This window comes from Periophthalmus magnuspinnatus, chromosome 1, assembly GCF_009829125.3.
Source record: "Periophthalmus magnuspinnatus isolate fPerMag1 chromosome 1, fPerMag1.2.pri, whole genome shotgun sequence".
NCBI classification, from domain to species: Eukaryota; Metazoa; Chordata; class Actinopteri; order Gobiiformes; family Gobiidae; genus Periophthalmus; species Periophthalmus magnuspinnatus.
Genome location: NC_047126.1, coordinates 14,920,842 through 14,938,765, shown reverse-complemented (window position 1 = coordinate 14,938,765; position 17,924 = coordinate 14,920,842). Strand labels below are relative to the sequence as shown.

Below are 17,924 nucleotides of genomic sequence, written 5' to 3'. Positions count from 1 at the left end.
ATCTCTCCCTCTCTCTCTCTCTCTCCCTCCCTCCCTCTTCTTCCTCTTTCTCTCCCTCCATCCTAGCTTATAGGCGCCCAACAAAGGTCTCAGTAGTCGGTGTGTATGCGTAGTGTGTGTGTAGTGTCAGGTTGATTAATGTTGTAGCAGGAGCCAGTGTGGTGGAGGAGTAGGAGGCCACCAGATAACAGCAGAGCAAGGGCTAAGCTGTCTCCAACAATGAATAAAGCACACACACATACACAAAGAAAGAAGGCCTACCTAATTATGTTCACTTCACTGGAGCACTGGATTTCAATGTTTAAAATATTATATCCCTTTAGGGTCAAGCATATAGCCTGTACCAGTCTTGTAGGTAACGAAGGAAGACGCAGGTTGTGCAAACAGCCTATAATGCCATATTCACTGCATGACTTGTCACTGCATCTTAGTTAAACCTACCCTTTCGCTTGTTGACACTCAATTAACAAAATATAGCTCTTTGTAATGGTCTGGTTCGCTAAACCTCTTTATCCATTACGATGGCGCCCTCTAGTGACTAAGAAAGGGAATAATTTCTTTTAAAGAGTTGTAGAAAAGCAGGTTAAAAGGGTAAGACTTTAAGACGCTATATTTGGCCGGTCTTACTCATTTTCTGTTTGATTTAACGTGCTTATATTTGTTATGATTATTTGCCAGTTGAGATTAACCAACCTTATCTCCTCTGGGGTCTACAAAAATGATAATCCTACAAGATACATGTGCAAAAACACTTAAAACACTGACTGCAATTGCTTAGCCATAAAAGATGTTATAGCCTGACATATTATTTGAACACTTTTAAATGGGAAGATACTGCTTTAGGAAACTTGGTCTTGCAACACCATCGAATTCCTCTGAAGAAATTGTAGGAAGTATCTGTGGAGAGGGAACTTTGTTATTGTTTTATTTTATTGGGTGGGATAGTACCTAAATTTTCATATCAGAGTTCATCATATCAGAGTTTTACATCAACCAAGTGGCTGTGAAGGAAAGTAGCCTCTAAAAATTTTAAAATTAGAGGTAGTAGCAGTAGTAGTAGTAGGTGTAGTAAAAATTATATCAATTATCTATGGAGAATCTAATGTCTCATGTTTTAATAATTTATCTCTAATATATTTTAATTGGATACATGGATATGTCAGTCATAGCTTCTTCTGTAATGCTGAGGACAAAGTGTTGAACTGAGAGCAGAGTGAAGGCTATAACAGGAAGTCTATGTAAAAATAATTAATTAATTAATACTCCTGGGATGCATGGTCTGGAAAAGTTGATGCCTTGGTGGTAAAAATGAAATATGCTGGTGTGAACTGTCTTAAGGGCTCATGTACACATTACCAGATGTCCTTCAGCTCAAACAACAATAATAACACCATGTTTTGAGCAGACCTTCACAAACAAAGAGATAATTGTGTACTGTAGTCATTATATATTCAGTGCACACTGCCCTGGGGTAAACGGAAAGCAGCAAATCTGACCACCAACCTCCACCACCACTGCGACCCATTCACTCTCACTGCACACAGTCAAATATTGAGAACAAAATGAATTTATTCTACACAAAATTAGTTTTTTTTAAATCTTATAATACAGAATGGTATGACATAACATATTTTTGCATCATATTTTTGCAAACACACATATCTCATTGCAATGTTAACATTGTTTTCATGAAAAATATAAAAGAGTATTGATGAAAAACATTATTGCAAAAAGTTGTATTTGTGTTTAATTTCATGTTACAGGCACCTCTCTGAAACCACATGGTTTGACTGGTTAATTATTAATATTGATTTGTTCAAAGAGAAAATAGCTGGTCATGAGTTCTGTCTTGATACTCTGTGGGCTGTTGCTGAGGTCTGGATAGCGGCTGCGGACTTCAAAATGATCGGCTGTTGTGATCTACCGCCTGAGCTCTGTCCTCCAAAAACTTATGAAAAAACTCAAAAAATTAAAGTTGAAAAATGTACAAAAGATTAATTTAAATTTAAGTTAGCACATTGCATGAACAAGTTTAAGTACATACCTTCACTGGACACACCTTATATAACTGCTGACTGGTCCTCAGGCTTTTGAAAACATAAACACAAATAAGAAGGACTATAGAGACCTTGTATAACAAGCAATGATCAATGTCCTTTTGTAAAGAGGTCTTTGCTATAGCCATCTAGGTGTCCTGAGCACCAGCTAAGCCCTCCACCCCTGGGATCCACTTAACACTGATAATAAGATATGTTTTTAATTGAGAAGCCCACAGCTAATCATCTGTCAGTAAAAGCATGTAGTTAGAGCAAGATAAAGGCAAGAAAGACATAAAATAATTAAATATAAATGTGACCTTTTTTGTGTTGAATGACATTAAGGTTGCAAGGTTAATCGCAATCAAATCAAAATCACAATATGAATTGACACAATTATCAAATCGCAAAGGCTGCAATTTTTAAGTACCATAAATTCCTCCATTTTATTTATTTATTTATTTAACATAAAAAACTGCTAACATCTGTACAAACATGATCTGAACTGTGATTCTTATTACTAGTCTGTCTTTTTGTCAGTTCTTCTGGACGATTTAAAATGTTGTTAAGATCCCAGTCTGTCCTGTGTGTCTGTGCTATCCTTCCTCCTCCCTTCTGTGTCTGCACCAGGAGCTGGGTGGAGACTCTGGCACCCCCCACTATACACCTGCAGCCCATGAACAATCAAGCCTGCACCTGTCCAGCACAAAGGGACTGAGGATCCAACACACGTCACCAGATCGTCTTTGTATCCCCTGTGGTACAGTTCTGCTTGGCTCAGTCTAGTTTTTTGTGTGTATGTTCTCTGTACTCAGCTGGTTATTCGCCAGATCCCTGCACCTCCGCCTCCGACCCAGCTCATCTCGACCAGTTTGAACACCCCAGCCTCTGACCCAGCTACCTATGACCGGCTTGAAGACGTCAGCCTACGACCCCTCTACTATGTGCTCCATCTACATTTACATTTCCATGTTTGTAAATAAACTGGTGAACTTTTTACCCCGAGTCTGTATCTTTGATTCCCCTAGACAAGGTGTCAAACATATTTTCACCGAGGGCCACATCAGCAAAATGGCTGCTCTCAAAGGGCCAGATATAAAATAAATCTAACTCATTTTTCAACTTGTTAGTTAACTGTTTCTGTATTTGTTACTTATTCAAGTTACAAATATTGCATATACATTTGCATAGATGTATACGGCTGTGTAACTGCGTATCTCCTGATAAATTGAGATTTTAAGACCATCATACCTTTTAATTTACCCTGTCGAGGGCCACATAAATTGATGTAGAGGGCCACATTTGGCCTGTGGGCCTTGACTTTGACACATGTGCCCTAGACATTATGACAAATGTGAACTTTGAACAGAATTATATTATTAAAATATGCTGCAATAGATAATAATTATTAATTTTACTCTGCCAGAAGTCTATTATAAATCTCAAGACCCATACCTATAGTTTATATTTAATATATATATGGTGAAATAAATCACATACAGTATAACGTTTACCTTTTCCTCTGGTCTGGGCAAACATGTCAAACTCCTCTTCTACCTCTGTAGGAGAAAGCAGCAAGTGCACTGAAGGAAAGTAAGGTGCCCGTAGTGACCAGGGAACCTCACCATGACATAGGAACGCACGTATATTAAACTACACAAAAATGTGTAGTTTAATTAATATACGTTAAAAAAACAACAACAACTACTTAATGCCAAAGACTGAAATTGGGCACGTTAGCGCCCCCTACGGAGTGACACAAACTTTCATATGTGGAGAAGTCTAGTTTTTCAAAGATTTCTGTAATTTTGCACAACATTTAGCCTTGAGGTTCCAATGAAAAAAGTCAATGACACCCATGTTATATTTCATGTCATAGTGATGACAAAAAGTCCATATTATTCCAATGGTAAAATCACTACATGTCACAAATTGTCAGGTTTTTAACACACTAGACTTTTATTAACTAAAAGGGTGTTGGCTGAAAATGATCGAGAGGAGTGGGGCATCAATAGTTATCAACACTTTTGTACACAATTTACAGTTAAGATTAAACTGGGAGGTAGACGGTTCACACTCCAACACAGTAGGTGGCGGAAATGCACCTAATTTCCTGAGTGCCACCCGCCATTAATCCAAACGAAGAAGCAGCAGCGTGCTCGAGCGGCGCTGTGACGGGAGCAGGCCGCCCTCGCCTCGGCTCTGCTGCTCTGGACCGCACCGGGCTACTGCGGCTAACTTTAGCTACATGTGCTGAGCTCCGGGAGACAGACACACATCTCTGCTGCAACAATGCCGACAGTAACTTTACCACCGAAAGAAAACGCTCTGTTCAAGAGGATTCTGGTGAGTGGCGTTTGAAAGAGACACATTAAATTTGCACTAGTGTGAACTAGACTACTGGGCTTCTCTGTTGTTAACTCTGTGGCTTTTAACCATAGCTTCGGTTTATTAGCAAAATAGCTTAATTGAATGGGATCTGCGCTGTCACTGTAACGCGATGCAAATCTTAATTTCTTATGACTTGATTGTGAATCTAAACAAGAAGCGGTGAAGCTGATCTCATATTGCGTATAAAATTATATCCGGGATTGTTTACATTTCCGCACTTTTGTTTTAAAACACCAAAGGCCTTGTCAAAGACAGTTCGCTCCGCTTATCCGCGATGCTAACCCAACTCGCACTAAGCGAGCATATCACTGTTAGCACTGCGGAGGAATTGTGCTCTTATGCTAGTTCTGTTTTTTGGAAAGTGATAACTGTATCATAAGTGTTTGTTTATTTGTGGCAGATGCCCATACTAAACAACTACACCCTACTATTCTACCTGAGTGACATTAGCTAATCGGCTAACACTAGCAAACCCCCTGTCTCGTTTCAACAGATATGGGGTTGCTAACTTGCTCGGGACTGAGTTTAAGTAGAGCTTTTTGTAAATGACACGTGTACGAAAATTAGTAAAACCCAATATTCTAAACTTCCACGTAAAAATGAGAGTCTGCGGTGTGGTTTTTGTGTCAGATCAGTAGTTAGCAGCCTCAGGCCTGCTATGTTTGTCAGCTTCTGCCCACTCTTATCACACCTCCAGTTACTCATATTATACAATAATGATAAAACTGATTTAATGTGTGCTCTATTTTGTATTTCTATACACAATAAACAATAGGCTGTCCGTTTTATCTTTCTGAGAACTGCCCTACAGGTTTTTTTCAAGAGCCTGCTTCCATTCAGTGTAACTATTATCACCCCTAAAATGTTCAATGGGTAACCAGTGTTACTGCCTGATGAGCACAGAAAGTTCACACCAAATGTTCATACGTGAAGTTGTCAAGCCATAACAGATCCATCAGAATCAATTTGAAAAACAGGGATTTGCTTTGCAGTTTTCATGTAAAATTACGGCTGGTCTTCATCTTCCAGTTGTGTAGATGTATAACAAATTTGTGTCTGTTTAAGAATTCAATGTGAACTGAGAAACACTGTCAGAAGGTATGCAACGTGTCTGAGTCTGAGCAGTTTAATGCGACCAGGCAGTTGGACAAATACTATTGTTGTGAGGGATCTGTGTAGAGCACAGGGCTGGCACCAAGCCCCCTCACTGTTGCCTCTGACAGGAAGTTCAGGCCTCACTAGTTTTTATGTTGATTTACATCAATGTACTTTGTTAATTTACAGATGCAGGAACAGGTCCAGCTGTTTTAGTTTTATTCCTTGATATATTTTATTCCTTGATGTTTCAAAATTAGCCAAAATTAAAGGTGTACGGTCACTTTTTCAAACTTCATATTTATCTGGCATTTATTTTTTCGGGTTTTTATTGCTCCTTGAGAAACACACATTCTTCCTATGAACAAGGACCCCTCTTCAGATTTGATCCGTAACTTGGCCTGATGCTGCTTATCTCCATGGAGATGTGTTTAATGCCATACTGTGGAACATTCTAGGCAAAGCAAGAACATGATGGGCTCCTCAGCAGAAATTAGGGTACTTTTAAATTGTACAAGCATAAACTGATATTTGTACAATAATATTATAAAACACTGTCTACACATACAATAATTCTTTCATCATTTTCTTTTTCAATGCCTATAAAACCAGTTGCACCTCCACCTGTGTTGCCATTATACCGCATTGCATTGTCATATTCTTGCAGAAGCATTCAGCCTCAAAGACATGATCTGCTGCTCTTTGCCCTGAACTTATTTTTAGCCCCATACAGTAGGACAATCAAGTTCACCCCCGCCCACAGGGTTTAAGCTGATCACTGGACAGGGACACCAGCAGATATTCTGCGAGAGACACATTTGATAGTGTATTTCAGGAATTTTAACTATTGGAAAGACTGTGTGCATGCATACCTGCCTGTGAAGTCACCAATTATTTACACACTACAGAATTTTGAACAGTGTACTATTTACTTCAAAGATATGTTGAAAGCGATTGATTGTGGGTACTTTTAGTTAGGTATTTCAAATTTCAACTTTCAATGTTTCTTAGGAAGACTGAAGACTTACTAATGAGTTACCCACCAAAATAGTCTGGTCAAACCTATTTTGTATTTTTTCAAGCACCACCATTGCTTTTCTAACATGAATAAGTGCTAAGAAGAGAATATATTGCCCTAAAGATCAAACCACAAGCCACCAAGGCACAGTTCGTATGTTAAATCAACAGGTGCCTTTAAATACAGTAGCTGTACATTTGGCAGTGACGACATTAACACCACCAGCTGTGCTTTCTCGTGCATGTTCTGCAACTCACCCAAAATAACATCAGATTCTCTCAAAGCTTTTCAATGCTCCAGGACATTCTGCTGTTGTCAGTGTGAACACCATCAAAGCAAGTATCACTCTATGGCCAAATGTCAGCCAATATTTTATTGTTTTGTCTTTGCTTTGATGCTTTGGATATTCATTGCCCAGTGAATTACAACAAGTTTCTTTTTTTTAATTATCCTCCGTTTTGCACTGTCTAGAAAAATCCAAACTTGTTAGAAATGATTTCAGATAAGTGGTTTAGGTTTACACATGAAAATGGTTTGTGGCATTACTGAGATTAGCCACACGTAAGCCCTTATATTTTGACCTATAAACCTTGAGACAAAGAGCAAAGCTGTTCATATCTGCCATACGAAGAACTGGAGACAAGCCAACTTCTAATAATGCATTTTAGGCTTCTAGGCTGGAACTTTGGAGAGGGGTGTGGTTGACTTGACTTACTGTTAGAAAGAAAATGCCTCAAATCTCAAATCAAGCAGTGATATGAACAACTGCGATACATTCTAATATTTTGAGACACAACACAGTAAATTAAGGTATTTAAAGTGTCATTAGCCATATTAAAAGCAGTCTTGGCAAAATAGAGAGCAAGTCTAATTAGGACTAAAGCAAATGGTGGGGTGATATACTGAGACTCAAAGTTGCCATGTCAATGCTCATATTTCTTTATACGCAAAGCCTTATTAGCACTATTCCCACTTATTTACCTGTGCATTAAATGTGTTTTGTTTTTTTTCCAGCGATGTTATGAACACAAACAATACAGAAATGGCCTCAAGTTTTGCAAGCAAATCCTGTCCAACCCCAAGTTTGCAGAGCACGGCGGTGAGTAGCGGATGTAGGAATGATTGATTAAATAAAACCCGCCTTGTGCCCGGGCCTGTCACAGTAATTACTACAATGACTTCAGTGAATGAAAGTTGGAACAATGTATTTTGGGTTTCAATAATAGCAATATTTAGTTTGTGGTGAAGTTTGAACTGTAAATGGTTGAATAATTTCATTTAGGACCCATTATAGTTACTAAATATGTACATAAGTGTTTCATTCTGACATTTGTTCATTAGATTAGGCTTTTTCGCAACATTATTACAATAGAGTTTACTTAGATGATCCTACTTTAGAGTTATGGTGTCAGTAGCACAGTAGTTTCCCTATTACCTTTATTCAATTAGTTTTGTATTGCAATATATCAAACTTGAAAATGTCTTAAAGTGACATGTCTACAAGTGCCTGTAGGCAACTATTCTCACGTTTGTTTGTCATTGCAGAGACTCTGGCCATGAAGGGTCTCACTTTAAACTGTCTGGGGAAGAAGGAAGAAGCCTACGATCTTGTGAGGAGGGGTCTTCGTAATGACCTCAGGAGCCATGTCTGTATCCTTAAATATTAGGTTTCCTTTGTGCAAAGCCACCCTTTCTCCTGTTCCTGCTGTTTCTGAAATCTTTTCCACAGTAAATCTCAAGCACATTTGCAGAAGATAAGTGCTATCGGAGCCTCGAGTTAAAGCACTGGGCTGATAAAATGAGCCCAAAAGCAATGGTTGCGTTTTATCTCAAAGTAACACAGTGCAACGTTTTACATCAATGTGCACCACAGGACAACTTAAAAAAAAAAAAAAGGGTATATTTTAACGATATAATCTAACTTTACCTTCATCTCGACAAGAAAATCTACCTATATTTCATGAGTAATATTACTGAAAATATGGTGAGTTGCCCAATAGACTGAATAATATGTATATTTTTTGTGGAAATTTGTAAAAAAAAAAAAATTAATGAAACCTCCATAATGCCTTGTGCTCCCATAACAAAACTTTGAGCAATCCCCAAGTGAATCATATTTGAATATATAGAAAAGTGAGAATGTTCCTTAACCATTTGTCACCCAGGCTGGCACGTGTATGGCCTCCTGCAGCGCTCTGATAAGAAATATGACGAGGCCATCAAATGTTACCGAAACGCTCTGAAATGGGACAAGGACAACTTGCAGATCCTCCGGGACCTGTCGCTCCTGCAAATCCAGATGAGGGACCTGGAGGGCTACAGGGTGAGCACCTAGAATAATATAATGCTCTTTTCACAGATTGGATAGGCCTTTTTTGGCTTAGTTATGCCATTATGCTCCTGCACTCTTGGTAAAAAAGGCAATATGATTAACTTAAAAATGCTATTCCAATTTATCTCATGTACAGTAATTAAAAAAAGATGCTGGCATAGTTTTTGCCTTTTGGTGCATTCTATACTTGAAATAGACTATTATTTGTCTATTTAGTTCTACTTTGACATTAAAGATTACTCTGCATTTGGCAACATTCATGTCTGCTGGGGGTAAAGACAACCCTTACTGCACATTTAGCCAGAAACATGATATTTAGGATCGTCTCTTTGCTAAACAAGAGCCAAACCCAGTCTAACACTTCCTAGAACATGTTTCCAGTGAATTCGCATATCCATCTGTCTCTTGGTGGTGAACGTTGTGGGTCAGATTTTAGAGAGGAGAGAGTGAGCGAGCAGGCGGGTATCGGATTGCACTTGGTCCTGACAATGTGGAACAGCCCTCACGGGACACAGTGCAGGTTTAAACGCTCATTTAGAGACCAGGATAATGGCCAAATGTAAAGCTTTGAAGGTTGTGTTGCGGGTGATAATGACTACACTGCATCGAATACTTGAATCAGCAAAACCACGTCTTCCTGCACTCCCAGGCATCTCAAACACATTATTTCAACATACAGCTATAAGGCAGGGTACATATTTTAAATATAATTTTCTGAGCTTTTAATGATTTTGTACTGGTGTGCCCTCATCAGAAGTTTTACTCAAGGGTTGTATTTGATTTTGTGCTTCATTTCAGGCCCTGGTCATACATGTAGGGTTAAAAAAAAAGTAAAACATCTGGCTTGGGACCTGTCCTGTCCATTTCTCCTGTAACAAAGAATAAACCTTGTATTTCATAACTCACCAGGCTTCACAAATGGATTATTCATCAATCATGTCATTTTTAAGCATAGTCTCAACCCTCTATTTTTCTTTTGTTTGAGTAGGAGACGAGGTACCAGCTCCTGCAGTTGAGACCAGCACAGAGGGCCTCCTGGATTGGTTATGCCATCGCCTATCATCTGCTCGAAGACTACGAGATGGCAGCCAAGATCATTGAAGAGTTCAGAAAAACACAACAGGTAGTGCTTCTATTGGACAAATAAACATGGAACTACTGTTGGATACATTGGTTAATCTAATAAAGTGTAAATCATTGGCTTTCTTGATGAACAAAAGCAAAACTACATATCAAGCATGAACAACATGCAACATTTAAAAACACACTTAAAAATCAACTGCCAAACCAGGGTCACCTACCAGTAGCTTGCGAATTAACACTTGGGTAACTCTCCATCTCCATCCAAGTACCTTTCCAAATGAGTAAAAAAAACAAACTGCACCAATACATGGAAAATGGTTTATAGGCATCTAACAGTACTCCATCTAAAGCTAGCCATCACTGTTATGTCAGCACAACACACATTTCCTTCCGACTGCCAACAGGAGTAGCACTTTGCCATTTGTATTTGTAAAATAGTTCTCTGGAAGAAAAAGTTGGAGACCCCAGTGTTAAATTAATACAAGAATCACATGCAATTTAAACTGTGATGTTGATTTTGTTTGCAAATGATCTTGCATTCCTAATAAAGTTGCAGTTGATTGGTGCCATTTGATAATCTTGAAAATGTAATTCATCATTCACTGCTTACATTTGACTTAAGTTATTTATATGAATTCTACATGGTTCAATGAAGTTCTAATATGTACTTTTTTTTTGTTTAGACGTCGCCAGACAAAGTGGATTATGAATACAGTGAGTTGTTGCTGTACCAGAACCAGGTGCTGAGAGAAGCCGGTCTGTACAGAGAGGCCCTCGAGCACCTGTCCACCTATGAAAAACAGATCTGTGACAAGCTGGCAGTGGAGGAGACGAGAGGTAGGTCACTGTGCTTCTAAGTAAATGTCCCAGTTAAAATATTTCAATTGTGAAATTTACTTACTTTATTTCAATTTGAGCCTTGCTATAGATTTTACAGTACCTGAGAAATATTGAGGAAGTATATATCGGATCATTGGACCAAATAAAGTGTTTTTGTTTTGTTTTTTCAGGGGAGCTGCTTTTAAAATTGGAGCGTTATGAAGAAGCAACAACTGTTTACCGGCGCCTGCAGGAGAGGAACCCGGAGAATTGGTCCTATTACCACGGTTTGGAAAAGTCCCTCAAACCAAGTATGTCACAAGTCTGTTCTTGAGGTAAATATGTATTTTTCTTGTGATTTAATGTGGTGATGTCTTTTTCTTTAGGCACTGTAGAAGAACGATCTAAGATTTATGAGGATGCATGGGAGAAGTTTCCTAAAGGGCTTGTCCCACGAAGGCTGCCTCTTAATTTTCTATCTGGTATGTTTACAAATGTTCTTTTATGAAAAAAATAAATTATGCAAGTTCATGTTAAAATGTTACAATTACATGTGGTTTCTCCAGGGGATCGGTTCAGGGAGTGCTTGGACAGATATCTGAGAATGAACTTCAGTAAAGGTTGCCCTCCAGTCTTCACCACTTTAAAATCACTGTATAATGACAAAGAAAAGGTAACTGTTTTTTTTTTTTATCACTGGTGAATCGAGATGCTTGTTTTTACTGTAAAATCAGACCCTCTATCGTTATTGTAGGTTGCAATTATAGAAGAACTGGTGGTTGGCTATGAGACGACATTAAGAACCTGTCGAATGTTCAGTCAGAATGGTGAGGAACAACTTAAAGGTGGGAGTGGGGTCTGCTACCTTTTTGTCTCCATGGAGATGTTATTGCTTTCCTATGAATGTGCCACAGTATGGCATTAAACATATCTATCATGCATTTATTAAATTACAGATGTGTTTTATGCTTAAAAAGGCCCTCAAGAGTGACCCCAAGCTGGGTTGACTATCACCAGATCTGACCTGTACCTTGGACTGGTGGCTTATGTGCTTATCTCCACGGTGGTAGACATGCTGTATAATGTCATATTTTGGCAAACTTTTCAGGCAAATACTATTTACACGGAGACGAGCAGGTGTTGGGACCTTCACCTGAAACATTACATAGTGCACTATTAAATTTTTATTTTGAGAAATATGTCAAAAGCATATATGAGAATGTTTATTGGTCATGGTGAATGAAAGCGTGCAGTGCCAAAACGGCTTGAAAATACATCAAGCTCCAAATGTCTGCAACTTTTGATACGACTTGTAGTTACAAATTATGTGTTTTTGTTTGCCGGATAACCTTTATTAAAAATATGTGTAAATTTCTTCAGACGATGGCAAAGAGGAGCCGCCTACCACTCTCCTATGGGTGCAGTACTTTTTGGCACAGCACTACGACATGGTTGGACAACAAACACTGGCCCTGGAGTACATCAACACAGCCATTGAAAGCACGCCAACCCTCATTGAACTGTTTCTTATAAAGGCCAAGATCTACAAGGTAAATCCCAGTGCTCATTCAGTATTTCTACTTCAGTTTTAGTGCACAGCATGTTGTGTTGACCTTTGTTTCGCCTGGCAGCACGCGGGAAACATCAAAGAGGCTGCTCAGTGGATGGACGAAGCACAGGCCCTGGACACTGCAGACAGATTCATCAACTCCAAGTGTGCCAAGTACATGCTGAAGGCGGGCATGGTGAAAGAGGCGGAAGAAATGTGCTCCAAGTTCACACGGGTGCGAAAACACTGTGTGGGAGGGTGAAAGCTGCAATCTGACAAGAGGGAAAGATCTTTGGTTTACAGATTAATTAGAGATGTTAGACATGTTCAAGGCTGCGTCTCTTGTACTTGATATTACCGAAGGTTTTAGGGCTGCACGATTTTGGAAAATAATACTGAATTGGGCGTTTTTTGTTTTTTGTGGACTAGCTTTGCTATAATAGGATTCATTTTAAAGTCCACATTTTGAACACGTCCAGAAGAATTGACAAAGATTGAAATATGAACTGATTAAATTAATACAAATCCAAACATCAAGCAGTTTAAGATTTTTTACATTTTTTATATGATTAAAAAATTCCTGTACTTCAAAAATGTCAATTTTACAACTTGCTAATTGTGGGCATTAAAATTTTACAGCCCTATTGTAATTTTTGTCTTTTTATAAATGACATTTTCTTTTAGATATATTCTTTATAATCATGTTCTTTTGTCTCGGTCTGTTGACAGGAGGGGGCATCAGCGGTGGAGAATCTCAATGAGATGCAGTGTATGTGGTTCCAGACGGAGTGTGCACTTGCCTATAAGGCCATGAACAAATTTGGTGAAGCCCTAAAAAAGTGCCATGAAATTGAAAGGGTAAGCATATATATAATTTTTTTTTTTTTTTTTTTTTTTTTTTGCATGAATCAGTGAAAGGCCACAGGATTAAAATTGCTATTCAGGCCTACTAAGACATTTGATTCCATATTGCAATTTAGATCTAACAGTTACCGTAAGTGATAATGCAAAATATGGCTCAGGTGAACATTCACACCTTTTAGAATCTAAAGAATTCAACTTTTTACTAACAGTTGCTAAAAAGTCTTTAATTTGTGGCATAAACATGACATAATATGAATAAAATATTTGGATTTTGTTTCAGCATTTTGTAGAGATCACGGACGACCAGTTTGACTTCCACACCTACTGTATGAGGAAGATGACTCTGCGCTCCTATGTAGACCTTTTAAAGCTGGAGGACGTGCTCCGGATGCATCCTTTTTACTACAAGGCTGCCACCACAGCCATTCAAATCTACCTGAGCCTTCATGACAATCCCCTCACTGATGATAGCAAAGAACTACAGGCTGACACAGGTAACAATGCTACCTAGACTGAGTGATACAAAAAATGAATCAGGACTTTTTTATTGATCATGATTTTTTTTAATTCAGTTTTCCATTGTTAAAACAAATACAATGGCTTTCAACATTAATTTCCTAAAGACTCAGATATATGTAAACTTTATTCTTGCCATTTAACACGAACAAATGGATTGAGTCTCCAGTTTTGATTTAGAGTCGATTAATTGCCCAGCCCTAATACTATGATTTGGACACGCTAACATTTCGTATATTTTTTCTGACAGCAAATTTGTCAGACAAAGAACTGAAAAAGCTTAGGAACAAACAGAGGAGGGCCCAGAAGAAAGCACAGCTGGAAGAGGAGAAGAAAAATGCAGAGAAGGAGAAGCAGCTCAAAAACCAGAAGAAGAAGAAAGAAGACGATGATGAGGAAATCGGGGGTCCCAAAGAGGAGCTCATCCCAGACAAACTGGTGAAGGTGAGTCTCGGAAAACTGAACGATGGCCGTGCCCAATTAATTTTCATTATGCAACATTAAAGGTGCACTATGTTACTTTTCTTACTTACTATTCTGGTGGGGTGTCTTTCCTTTGGTTATCTCCACTGAGATGCTTTGTTGTTTGCTCGGAATGTTAGACAGTTTGGCACTGCAGTTATCTGTCGAGCATTTACTTCAAATTTTTTGTTTTTGTTCATTTTCTCATAATTCCTTGGAAACAAAACATGCTTTCTTGCTGGAAGTAGGGTTGCCTCTCCACAGATCTGACCTGTAACTTAGCATGGTGGATTCACCTCGTTGTTTTGGAGATGTATACACTTAATGCTAAACTGTGGAACATTCCAGGCAATGCATCTCTAGGGAGACCAGAAGGGGGCGTGCCCTCCATCAGAAAAGTTTCATAGTTCAAACTTATAAAATGGTGCACTATGATGTTAAATTTAGAATTATTTTAAGAAAAAATACATTGAGTTTTGTTGTTTGGTAATGCTAAAATATAGATATAATATCAGTATTTCCTCTTTCCATGTCTACACAACTAGTGCTGACTATATAGTTTCTTAACCCTTGCACTCAGCAACCAAATGCTTCAGTCACATTACTCGTACTATTTTAGAATTTAAATAGGTCATCGCACTGTTCCTTAATGATACTGTGTTTTAATCCTAAAAAAACTTATAACGCTCTCACATCTGCACTTCATCATTAGAAGCAATACACCAATGCTGTGATACTAACATTTGCTTTGTTTTGACTTACAGGTAGAAAATCCATTGGAGGAAGCTGTCAAGTTCCTGATGCCTTTAAAGCACCTGGTTAAAGATAAAATTGATACACATTTATTGGCCTTTGAAATCTACTTCAGGAAAGGTAAACAACAAAACAGCTTTCTGTACAAAGGAAGGTTTGGCTACTTTTAAAAATATTTTTAAACATGATTTCAGAAAAGTACTTGTTGATGCTTCAGTCGGTGAAGAGGGCATTAGCCATTGACCCAGACAATCCGTGGCTGCACCAGTGTCTTGTACGCTTCTTCAAAGGAGGTATGACATCTTCCTTACTATTAGACTTTATTGGAACTAAGAAAAAAAGTACAGTGACACCAATAGTGAATTTGCAGTTAAAGAAGAAAAGACCATAAATTGTGTACACTTAATACATTTCTACATCTGTTATTTAAATATATTTTCTCTTGTTTGCAGTGTCTGAAAGCAAGGACCTACCAGATGTTGTCCGGACGGTTTTGAAACAGGAGATTACCCGGTTGTTTGGGGACAGCAATGCCAAGAGCTTCAACCAGGCCTACCTCACTAAGCATGGCAACTCCATACCACATCGACTGGCTGGTAGGCCACTTTGACATTGAATGTTGTATAAAAGACTATCCATAAAGCCCATTTAGCTCTGTTATATTACTGCTTTAGTTTAGTTGTTCTTATTTGTTGTTATCCCTTGTTGCACCACTAGAGGGGGCGCAAGTGTACACCAGTGTGCCGCAGACGCGCAAATTGTTATTTTACATGGTTGCACAACGTTACGTGCATCGGCTCTCTCTCGGACTGACTTAATGTCTGAATTATAGTGTATTTGATATTGTGTTCAGAACTTATACTTGTAATTGACCGTGTGTAGTTTAGAGTTTTAGGTAAAACTTTCCAATTTATATACGCTAGTCTCGTGACTAGACTGGCCTCCTATCGGTCATTTTGTTAACTTCTTTGTATTCACATTATGTAAATAACCATGCAGTCACTTGTGTAATCACCATTTTGATTGTGATTAACATATTGTTTGTATTTGTTTATTCCTTCTCTTGTAGATAACCACACACACACACACAAACCCACTCTTTCTCACCCATATACGCCCACACCCCAAGTAAGGACATTAAAAGGAACGTTCTACCTGTACCTGCCTGTGGACTCCCTCATTCTTAAGCCTCACCTGAACATACCTAATTGCTGTCCTGACCCAACACCCTGCAGTGATTGCTAGCCAGGGTTCAAGCTATTGCATATTACAGTCCTCATTACAAATGCAGTAATAACACTTGGTATATGGGCGTTTACAAAGTTTGTAATTCTTTACTTTTTATTTTGTAGCTGCCAAGATGATGGTATATCTGGATTCATCTATGGAAACTAAAGCAGCAGAGTTGGCTACATCGCTTGATGAATCGCTTGAAAAACGAACCATACAGGTATAATTTTAGACAGGGTTACTATGTGTTTAAGCATTGGTAGTATTCGGCTTGTCTGATATGATTGTTGCGCTTTTGTGTCCCTCTTCTCTTCAGATCTGCACAGAAACCTTGGAGAACCTTCGGACCGGTGCTTTGGGCGACTGTAAGGAGCGAGCAGAGTCTTACCGTGCCGAGTGTCACAAGCTTTATCCCTACACATTAGCTTTCATGCCCCCTGGATACGAGGAGAACACCAAGATGGCTAATGGAGACCTTTCCACAGAGACTGAGGAACTTGGTAATGAGATGTGAGCACAGCAAAACGACTGCAGAGGACAAAAAGGAATTGGGCCTAGTACGGAGCCTTGTGGTACGCCTGGCAGCCATCTTGTAGAGTCAGACACAGGAACAAAAATGTGGGTTTTCGTTCTTTTGGCTCGGCTCAGTCGGGTCTGACCTGGCATGGCTTGGCTCCCTCCCAAAATGGTGAAAATCAAGACTGTGTGTGTGTTCAAGAGTGCATGTGTGTTTGTGTGCATGTCGAGTGTATATTTGTGGAAAAGGGGGGAGAAAGAGGAAGACAAAAGAACGGCAATTTTGTCTCTAGCTCAAATTTTTCCAGCAAAGTGGGGGTTGTGATGGGCGTGGATGTCATAGCAACATCAAACCGCTATCCTTATTTTAAAAGAAATGCTAATTTAACAGAATCAGGATACCTCTCTCCCAGGGTAACAGAAGACTGAGCTGACCGGATCCAAGAGAAGATCTGTGAGAAGCTGCAAAGAAGTTACTGAGGAACTAATGTCAATTATAAGACTTCCAGCGTAAGGTATCCAAATCTGCTGTACCCCTCACCTGCTCTGTAATAAACTGCTGCCCACGCAAAGAGGACAATTTATGCCAGGACTTGCGGCTCTGAACAAGAAATTTCAGGTCGGGCTGTGCTTCCCACTTTTGTTCCTCGTTCAACTTTGGGAATAAATCTATATGTAACCGTTTTAATGCTATAATGGAGCAGCTTGTAGCACAGGTTATAACTGTAAAGGTTGTGTTTTTATGATCCGCTCCATCAAACTACACTGCTATTCTTAACACTTTTACAACGTATTGGACTAGAGAGCACTGGGTCTAAGCAATACATGGACACCTTCCTTCCTTGTGCAAAATGGAAAGTTCAAAGTTTGTTGACGATAATCATTTTGGATCTGATTTGAAGTTAATGCACAGACAGCCACTTTTCTGTTGCTGTTTTTAGATTTGTATTTCATCCACAAGGGTCACAGTCGTAATTTAACGTTGTTACATATACACATTGATTTTAACGTCTGGCTCCCATTTAATTTTGTTTGATGTCTTTTCTTCCCCTTTTTCCTCTTATTTGGGTTCTAATGTGAAAGATGAATAATGAGATGGTGATGTATGATATCTCTGGATTTTTGTATTAAAATCAAACAAAAAAAATGTGCCTATGGAGTTTTATTCAACAGGTTTAAATGAATAGGTCAGCAATGTGATTTAGCCTGACATTGCTTTAAAACCTTTTGTCATAGATTGAAGGTGAACACGTGCAAGGC

At 38.8% G+C, this 17,924-nt stretch overlaps 1 protein-coding gene across 1 annotated transcript; it reads left to right on the top strand.

Moving 5' to 3' along the window:
- The first annotated feature begins 4,163 nt into the window (after nt 1–4,163).
- Nucleotides 4,164–17,807, top strand: LOC117393709 (N-alpha-acetyltransferase 15, NatA auxiliary subunit). Its single transcript, XM_033991709.2, has 20 exons — nt 4,164–4,382; nt 7,555–7,639; nt 8,086–8,190; nt 8,706–8,863; nt 9,861–9,995; nt 10,639–10,792; nt 10,966–11,085; nt 11,161–11,256; nt 11,341–11,447; nt 11,529–11,601; nt 12,155–12,324; nt 12,406–12,558; nt 13,053–13,181; nt 13,468–13,681; nt 13,954–14,147; nt 14,930–15,038; nt 15,113–15,211; nt 15,371–15,514; nt 16,271–16,368; nt 16,465–17,807. The coding sequence occupies exons 1-20, from the start codon at nt 4,329–4,331 to the stop codon at nt 16,660–16,662; spliced, it is 2,595 nt and encodes an 864-aa protein (XP_033847600.1). The 5' UTR covers nt 4,164–4,328; the 3' UTR covers nt 16,663–17,807.
- The last annotated feature ends 117 nt before the right edge of the window (nt 17,808–17,924 follow it).